Source organism: Sardina pilchardus, chromosome 9 (assembly GCF_963854185.1).
Source record: "Sardina pilchardus chromosome 9, fSarPil1.1, whole genome shotgun sequence".
NCBI classification, from domain to species: Eukaryota; Metazoa; Chordata; class Actinopteri; order Clupeiformes; family Clupeidae; genus Sardina; species Sardina pilchardus.
In genome coordinates, this window is record NC_085002.1 from 13962994 (window position 1) to 13972993 (window position 10000).

General features: G+C 48.5%; 1 protein-coding gene across 1 annotated transcript in view; it reads right to left on the bottom strand.

Annotated features, from left to right (window-relative positions):
• cadpsa (Ca2+-dependent activator protein for secretion a) overlaps nucleotides 1-10000 on the bottom strand; it is a 113256-nt gene that overhangs the window by 42102 nt on the left and 61154 nt on the right. The window contains exons 11-15 of the mRNA XM_062544945.1: nucleotides 9700-9808; nucleotides 8665-8877; nucleotides 7458-7469; nucleotides 3198-3334; nucleotides 2695-2882 (exon numbers count right to left, since the gene is read on the bottom strand). Of these exons, the coding sequence (XP_062400929.1) occupies nucleotides 2695-2882; nucleotides 3198-3334; nucleotides 7458-7469; nucleotides 8665-8877; nucleotides 9700-9808 (659 nt within the window). The remainder of the gene's footprint in view (nucleotides 1-2694; nucleotides 2883-3197; nucleotides 3335-7457; nucleotides 7470-8664; nucleotides 8878-9699; nucleotides 9809-10000) is intronic.

A 10000-nucleotide genomic window follows, 5' to 3' on the forward strand; every position in this document is an offset into this window, starting at 1 on the left:
AGAGGAGAGGAGGGAGAGGAGGGGAGAGGAGAGAGGAGAGGAGAGAGAGGAGAGGAGGGAGAGGGGAGAGGAGAGGAGAGGAGGGGAGGAGAGGAAATGAGAAAAGAGAGGAAAGGAGAGGAGAAAAGAGAAGAGAGGAGAGAAACGGAGAATAGAGGAGAGGAGAAGAGGAGAGAGGAGAGAAATGAGAGGGGATGGGAGGGGAGGCCAGGCCAGGCTGTGGCCATAGTGAAAGTCCGAGACCCCTGTGTCCCCCCTCTCCCACCCGTGATGGCCTGTCATCCTGTCACTCCTGACCTGAAGGCAGACCATCCATCCATTCTCCCTCCCTCCCTCCCTCTCTCTCTCTCTCTGTCTCTCTCTCCTTCTCTCTCCCTCCCTCTCTCTCTGGTCTGGTCCTGTGTGTCTTTGCCGCCCACTGACTGGGAGCTACTCGCGTCTCCCTCCTGTCCGACCTGATCATAACACGACGCAAACAGACAGCCCACCTCAGCTCCATCACTGTCTGCCCGGGCCAGACTGACAGCCAGCTGCCCCTGACCTTCCTCCATGACGCCCCCCCTGTGCCAGGACCCAGCGCCATCTGGGGGGTTAGGTGGGAGGTGGGTGGCTGGGAGTGGATGGGTGGTGGTGGGTGGGGGTGAACAGCAGGAGGTGATGGTGGGATTGGGGTGGGGGGGGGGGGTGAGCAGGCAGGGTGCTCTCTAGCGGGACTGAGCCACAGATGCCATGAAGGCATGCGTAAATATGGCCATGCATACACACACACACACACACACACACACACACACACACACACACACACAAGCAGAGTAGTCACGTCTTAAGACAACCGCAAATAGGTCTCCAGAGACACACACGTGGCCATAAATAAACGCAACCCTAAATGTGCACACGCGATGCAGGCGGATAAAGGTCTGAATGCTCTGCACTGCCCTGCTCTGCTTCCAGCGCTCGAGGACCGGAGAGAGGGGGGGGGGGGGGGGGGGGCAGCACGGCTGAGTTTAGTCCACACTTCAGGGCACTGGGCCACCCGTTTTCAGACGCTCGTGGTCTTTTTTTACTCGCCCCTGCCCCTGTTGTTGTCACTGACCATCCTTCCACCGCCTGTCAGTCAGTCAGAGGATGACAGAGGGCTCTGGACCCTCCGCTGTCCATCTGAGGACAGCCTTTGAGGCCCTTCACGGGGAAAACTGACACTACGGGCCAGGACGGACACCAAAGTGTCAATCGCAATGACATTTTTTTTTGCTTTTAACAGACATGGACGCTACGACAAAGGACAAAGGCAGACAAAACACGCATACACACATACACACGCAAAACACACACACACACACACACACACCGTATGGTATGTCCATGTCGATGTCCTTAGGGTCAGAGTCTAAAAGCGGGTGGTGTGGGAGGAGGTGACCAAATCACCGACTGCCTGCCTTACCTTTTGGCACTGGAGGCCATTTGAGCGTTGGCGTTGGAGTCCTTTTTTCTCCTGAACTCCAGGATTTTGAGCTCCCTCTTAGAGGGGGTGGCGGGGGCCTCGGGGGCCGTGGTGGGGTACAGGGCCCGGCCGAGGTCGGCCTCGGACACCGGCCATTTGAGTAGCTCACCCGTTCTCTGACTTTTTATACGTTACACACACACCACCAGAGGGACAACCAGAGAGAGTGGAAGTCAAGAAGGCCAGAAACAAAGGGAGCAAAGAAAAGAAAAGACACATAAGCATGCAAACAGGACAAAAAAAAGAGAAAGACAAGAAACAGTGAAGAGATAAAAAACGTAGAGATAGACAGAATTTGAACAAATGAGAAACATAGATCAAATGAGGTTAAAATGAACATAACATAAAATCATAAAACATAATCAGAACAGAAGATGCACTTCCGAGGCACGGGAAAGCAGAGGGAAAATGACGCAAGACAAAAGGAGAGGACAGACAGCAAGTCGTGGAGACTGCAGCAGAGATGAGCCACTCTACGCTAGGCTCCTTCTGTCTGAGTGGACTCAGATCTCCTCACCATAAGTCATATGCAGTAGGGGGAGCTTCTACATGGAGTGAGACCATGAGGGGTTTCTCAGGAGCATTTTCAGGAGCTGGGGGATTGGGAGACGCGAGTGAGACTCAGGGCTTGTTTATCCATTCTGGAACTCTGGAGTTCCGTCAGGGGGTGTGGAGTGGAGTGAAGTGATGGAACCGCACAGGTCATATTTACATAAGACCACCTTTTAGTACATATGGGATTAAAGGCAAAGTGGTTGAGTTGTAAAAAAAACAAACCTTCACATACCTCTTTCCATTGAGAATGAAAGGAGAGATAGAGAGGTAGAGAGGGAACAGGGAGAAGAGAAGGACAGACGAGTGAGGGAAGGGGATGTGTATGAGACTGAAGGAGGGAGGAGATGGAGAGAGAGACAGAGAGAGAGAGAGAATGATGAAATGAGAATGAGAGTGAATGATGATGGAAGATGTCTGTGGGAAGGATGGCAGAGAAGTTAAGAATGGATAAACTGCACCTAGTAGATGTTTAAGTGAGGAACATCAGACACACAACAGTGAACGGGTGACCAAGTGTTTCTTTAGTGATGTTTCGGACGAACACACTGGACACGGTTACGGAAGTGTGTGTGTGTTGTGAGTGAGTGGCCGGTTGTGTAGGTGTTTTGGTGCGCCGCGAGACTGACCGTGCGCCGTACCTGTTCCCGTGGACGTGCGAGGCGCAGAAGGCGAAGCTGTAGTGCAGCAGGGTGGGGTCGATCATGGCACCGTTCTCCGCCCGCTCCAGCAGGTCCCGCAGGTAGCACAGGTGCCGGTGGCAGCCGCGCACGCCGTTCCGCGCACAGTACTCGTCCAGCACAAACACCTGACCTGGACTAAACCAGCCCTGCGGAGACAGGTGAAGGGACAGGCAGACAGACAGACAGGCAGGCAGGCAGACAGACAGATAGATAGACAGACAGGCAGACAGATAGATAGACAGACAGACAGACAGATAGACAAAAGGGAGAAACAAAACAACATGTAGGTAGGAGAGAGAGAGAGACAGATTGACACATACAAAAAAAGAGAAAGAGAGAGAGAGAGAGGGAGAGAGAGATTGAGTGAGAGAGTGAGAGAGAGATATATTTTTGGTTATTCACCTCTCATATAACCAATGCAAAAGGGGCACTGGTGGTGTTCAGTGGTGCACGGGCCTCACCAGGCAGGAGTAGGAGTCGTTGAGCCTGTGGTCCAGGGTGAGGCGCTGAAGCATCTCGAAGAGCGAGGAGTGGTCGAAGCTGCAGGGGTTGGCCGAGATGAACTCGTCCATGCCGTGCTTCTGTGCCCGGTCTGCGTCTGTTCCCAGAGAGGAATAAGGGGTTAATGAGACACACACACACACACACACACACACACACACTCACACAGAGAAAGGTAGGGAGAGTGTGTGTCTCTGTGTGTGATAAGAGTATACGCACGCGGAAATTCATGTTTCATGTTAGAGAGATCAACAGATAGAAAGAGAGACGGAAACCTAATACAGTTAGAGGTCTGATTCTTGGTGATTAGAAGGTTTTCATTGTCAACTTGCATGTCCATTGTGCGACAGCCAGGAATGCCAATAGCAACGTGGAAAACCCCACAGATGCAGAGAGACCATGATAGAATGATCAAAGAAGCATGGCCTGTTAAAGATAGCCAGTCATGCAATCCATCTGTTCGTACAGAAGGGGACACAATGTTATCCCATTTAATGGGTCCACAAACAAGGATCTTTTCAAATGCTCAGCATAGTGAGGAAAAGTAAAAGTATAAAATAGTCTGTCTCTAAGAAAGTATAAGTATAACAGGTTGTCTTGGAAAGTATTAGTATAACATACTGTAGGTTGTCTTAAGCATCATGTGAAAAAGACTTAAGACTTCCCCTATAGGAAATAACATTTAGCTAACAGGTGGTGCTCCTTAATTGTGCTGTGAGCCTGGTGGCTTGGCCAGCTCTTAATAGCCGGGTGAAAGGGGCAGTTAGGGGGGCAAGGCCCTGACACCGTCAGCGTCGCAATCTGGCCGTCCTGATCAATTAAGCGAGCCCCGTGGAACATTTGTCCTCTCCTCCCATTCAGCGGCGTGGCCAAGGGCCGCTCGTCCCCCGGGGGCTGGCCTAATTAAACGCACCTCGTGCCACTAAGTCCTGGCCGGGGAGAGGCCGGTCGGAGCGGCCCCCCTGCCCACGCTGGTCTTTTGTCCGTTAGGGGGGCTAAATAAATTCCCATTTTCACTTTCCTCCTCCGCCGGTCAGCAGGCTTATAAGGCATTACGTCAGGGGCCGGCGCAAATAGGCAAGCCCCCAGGTCCTAATCCTTCAACCCCCCCCCTCACCTTCCACACACACACACACACACACACACACACACACACACCGGCTCTATTTGCATTCTAATGTCCCGCCACAGCCTGGCCCGGGTCCTGGCGTCTGTGCTGAAGAGGCCACACAGCCGCGTCACACTGAGATTGCCCCCCTGCTCCCCTCGTCCCCAAATACACAAACCCCCTCTGTGCTCTTAGAGACTACTTCCATTCACAGCAGCTTATGCTCGTGCATTCAACACAGACAGGATGACGTTCTGCTACACAAAAATATCAAAATTCTTTGATGCACGTTGTTACAGAACGGTGACTGCAAATGTATGTCTCTCATCTGACTGACTCATCATTTTATTTGGAGCAAAACATTAAATGATAGTTAATTGGAAGGCACATTCTATCATTATATCAGACATATTTAGAAACGAGCTATACAATTCCAATAATAACAAACTGTGAGTTCAATTATCAAATCTGACGATTGTAGCAACTTCCTAAAATTAAAAAAATACACGTCCACAAGAACCTGCGTGCATCACAAACAAAAATCAAATATGGCCACCGATATAAATATTCCTGCAAGGTGGACCCAAACAAGAGTATGTCTTATGGAGCCACCTTGGAATAATCTACATAAATGTGTCCAAGTGAATCAGAGCCCTGTCCCTCTGTTCCTGAGGCCAGACCTGATGATGGGGTCACCCAGCTGTCCGTCACACGGGGGCGGGCACGGAAAACAAAGGTCGCAGTGATATGATGCAGATGAACCCAAATAGAAAAAAAAAGAGGGTGACTTTGTGTCCCTCTCGTCCAGTTCAACATGCGCCTGTCATGTCGGCTTTGACACCGCGCGGACTGAGGTGCAGGGGACGTGGACAGTAACAGACAATGACATTAGTCTGCCTCGTCTGAGCCGGGCACACGGAGAAATGACAATGATTGATGGCTATTATTCATTTATAGATCTGTGCAGCAGGAGAGTCAAGAGCAGAACATTTGGGGGCTATTTAGCGCATTATTTTTGCCCCTCCCTCTCTCTCTCTGAAAGACTGACCCCCTGCGCAAACCCCACTCACCCCCTCCCCCTACCACCACCACCAGCACCACCAGCACCACCACCCTCCCTCTGCCATCCCTTCCCCCTTCCCCAGCACCCCCCCCCCCCCCGCCCCATCCTGCCAGTCTCCCCTCACTTATGTGTCACTAGACTGGGAGAGAGTGGACGAGTGACACAGGCGTGCCGGTGGCTTTGGGCAGCCTGGTGCTCGGGGCGCAATCTTCAGCTGACAGTTCATCTCTGAGTGAGGGATGAAGATAGAGAGAAAGAGAGGGAGAGATAGAGAGAAATTAGGAGAGACAGAGAGAGACCTAGGAAAACCTCAATCAAAATCAAACAGCCATTGTTGTTGTTTTTGTTTCTTTTGTCATGAAACAAATCAAATAAAAATAATAATACAAAACATAGCTTTTAAACAAATGTCTTCTCTGGAAACCTGTAGCGAGTATCCCAAGTTGCTTACAATTGAAATCATGTCACACCTGAACACAGCAAGTTGACAAGACCTTGGTGTTGTGCAATGGTGTAATTCATTCATTCATTCATTCATTCATTCATTCAGTCATTCAGAAAGCAGCTCTACTCATAGTACAGTACCATACTGTATCTCTAGCACCAGATTCCTCAACCCGTGCAAATGCATGACACTTGGGAGCACCAACAGGAGGGGAGGAGAACCTTCATTCTTTGAGAGGTCAGATAACAGTGTAGTGTGTATCATCAGCAGGTGTCATCCATTGCCTCCCCAAAGCAATAGCGTGTAACAGGCTTAGCATCCCCCTGTGTGAGGTGTTGAGTGTGAGGCCGGTGTTAATCCACAGGTCCATGTCAGAGGAGGAGAAACTGGAGTGAACGAGGGGGGAGTGGGGGAGCATATGGGGATGGCATCGCCTGGTAAATCATCCGCATTCACAATACTCCAGGGACATATTTGCCAACTCTGATCGGTGCTCAAAAACAAAACTCAGAGAGAGAGAGAGAGAGAGAACCATTTGGCACCTCTGGTAAAGCATGGCCTCTGGAACAATGACCGTCTGGCCAGCGGTCAGTTTGAGGCACTTCCAGGAGTGAGACCGGCCAAAATGAAATTTGCCTTGAGTGGTCTCGCCACCTCTGCCACAGCCTCGTGACGGTGTTACAAACAAAAAGGCATTTTAAAATAATCTGGTTGTCTGTTTAACACAAATGGTAAAAAAAGAAACAAAAATCATTCTTTTTCTCATTTGCCTCTTAAGACAACCACAATATGCAATTTTTGTCGTATAAGCTAATCTATGGCATTGCATTGTCGCATTCAGAGAAACGAGTGTGAACTGGCAAGTAGTTATTTGGTAACATTTCATTGATTGCTTCCAGAAATAATCTCGCCACACCCTCACTGTTTTATTCATGACATGCCACTTTTAACGTGGTAATTACCGGCTGCCGTCTCGTGATGGGAGCTCCTCTAGCAGCTCACGCTAGCAACCATTTCCCCAAATTCAATTTAAACCAATAAATCAACAGCCATAATTGTGATGGCGCAACGACTGTGGCTAAAGCGTTGGGTAAATTGTGAAAGAAATTGAATGTCTCTGGCCGTTTTGCTCGTTACGGTTGCAGCGACCGGCCAAGTTAATTTCTAATTTTAAGCAGCACGCACACATTCAGATGACTGCTTTACCAAGAGGAACATTGTTTATCACTCCTATTGCTGTCATTACTATCGTAGAGAAGGCAAGTATGTTCAATTTTATCATATTAAATAAAATCAGTTGAAGTCACATGCAACCTAATCTGCCAAGGATGAAAAATTGTGCTTCAATACCTACAAAAAATATCAACTTAAATGAAAATCAGAGGGGAAAAAAACATATCTAGAAACCACTAAGGTATGAAAAGAGAAAGAGAGAGAGAGAGAGAGAGAGATTTTGGAAAGAGATAGGGAGGAGGATGGAAGCAGAGTCAGAGCTGGAAGAGAGGAAGAAGGGAGGGAAGGAGGGAGAGCGAACTGCACATGGCTAGTGTCAGATAACCGCAGGTGGATTATCTGAACTGGGCCTACTACAGGGCAGCACTTACCCCTCGGTCCGGCTACAAGGTAGCAGGGTAAGAAGGAACAAACCAGAATGACATAAAGACTAGCAACAAGAGGGTGGCAGAGCAGAGCAGAGCAGAGCAGGCACGAGCTCTCACCCTACAGCTGCTGAAGAAGTGGACACGAAAGTGAAGGAGAGGAGAGAAGAGAAGAGAAGAGAAGAGAAGCAAAGCATGACTGACGGAGAGAGAAAGAGAGAGAGAGAGACAGAGGGAGAGAGAAAAGAGCAAGAGAGAGAGAGAGAACAAGAAATAGAGAAGCAGCAGAGATAACACTTCATACATACACAAATACAGTACATACACAAATAGAGTAGAGAGTACACAGAGAGAGAGAGAGAGATAGAGAGAGAGAGAGAAGAAGAAGAAGAGAGAGAAGAAGCAGGAAAAGAAAGATAAGAGAACAACCATTTGAAATTGGATAAATGAAAAGAAAGTGAAGCAGAACCCAACAATAAATACTTAGAAATCAATATTGGAACAAAAGATAGTGAGTGCCAGTGGGTCCACAGTTAAGATACACTTTACCTTATTTCTGTGGACACGTTTACAAATGGTGAACAGACATTGTTTATCAACAGGCATTGGAATCATAACAGGGTCGTCCTAAAAATCTCCAATTTATCTTTTAGTATCGGTTGTGGCTGTTTCCTGTCAGATTGTATCAATTTGGTTATTAAGTGATGATGCAATAATGGGATAATGAATCTGTTTCTGGGTCCAACGGCGTTCAGAGTCGCTCGTTTTTCTCCATAGACAGCAAAACGCACTGTTTTGAAACTGCTATTCAGAGTAGCCTTTACGAAAATTGCCATCCTACTACTTACTTGTTGCCTCTCTTACTCTTTTACTCTCTTACTAAAATGGAGGGGATGTTGACAAGGTTTACAAGTTGTAAACGCTGCTGGTGGTTGCGCTAGTAAATGTTTTTTGATGAAAAAGCTGTTGGACCCGTGACGTTGGACTTAACAACCAAATGGATAGACTTTGACATAACCTTTTAAGTCCAGCCTATTTTTAGAGTTTCACGGGATAAAAGTGGGAAAGAAAGAAAATATGTAAAAGGAGCAGCCATGGTGGCAAAAGCCACACTATGGTGGACCTGCCGAGAAACAGACCCGAGCGTGATCAGGCACTTTCCAAAAACATAAACATAAACAGACAACAGCAACGTCAGCGCGGGCAGACTTACAGAACTGCGATATGGGCGCGTCCAGCTGGGGCGCCGTGCCCCCTTTGGAGTTGAGCTTTTGGACCTGCGTGGGCGGCACGGGCTTGTGAGACTGGCCTGTGGCCCGGTACATGGCCTGGACCCACAGGATGCGGTCCTGTTCGTCATCGCTGGCAAAGATCACAGTGTCGCCCTCCTTCACAGCATTAAAGAAGGTCCGGCCACCGTCCAGGCCTGCAGAGGTCAAAGGTCTAAGTCAGCACTCATGTCTGCCATCATGAAAATACAATGGCGGTGCTCTGGCATTAATGTCTATCCAAACATGCCCCTGAACTGTCCTTAAGATTTTATTTATAAGAAGGCTTGGCAACACTGCGTTGTTCACCTACAGAGACTTCACAGATAGTCTGTTAAATTCAAGTTCACTGTTGAACAATTACCGAGCATCACTTACAACCATGGGCAAGACTGGAAACAATGCTAGAACTTAACTGTATCTCATAAGTCAACAGTGCATGAGTGTGGTTAACAAAGAATCAGAGCATCCAATTACACTAATTAAACTTAACGAGAAGCTCATTATGTCAGCTCACTAGCCAATTACCTGTGTTTGGATTGCATTAATGAGGTGTGGGATGTGTACAGACAGGGTCCTCCCAGTCTAAATGCCATCTTGTGAACAAGAGGACCCTTCATGTCAGAAATCGGTGGCCATTCCACACTGTTTAATCACGATTAAGGCTGGAGTGTAATCAAGTCTACATCAGGCGTATGAGCAAACATGAGGATTTCTCATCATTTCTCTTAACCGCGTAACACTGTAATCTCCCTTTGGGGACGTCATTTTTCTATTTGTCTGTCCGTCTGTGTGTGCTGTGTGTATGTGTTTATGCATGCACGCAGGTCTATGTAAGGTCATTTTAGGAGGGTCGATGTGTGTGTGAGTGTGTGTGTGTGTGTGTGTGTGTGTGTGTGTGTGTGTGTATGTGTATGTGTGTGTGTGTATGTGTGTGTGTGTGTGTGTGTGTGTGTGTGTGTGTGTCATTGGTCACTGGCCTGGTTGAGGGTCGGTGTAGTCCACAGTGTATCCGTCCAGCTGCAACAGCTCAACAGGCTCCGCCTTCTTCTCCCGGTAGCTGCACATGGCGAACGTGTACTGGCTCACCTGCACAGGGAACACAGGGGACAGGATCACACACGGCACACACACACACACACACACACACACACACACACAGAGATACACAGCACACCCATACAAACACCAGGAGAATGCTTCTGCCCAGCACCAATCTGTGCTATCGTCATCCTTTTAATACGTTTGTAAGACAGGGAAGATGAGACGGCTGTCCTTAGG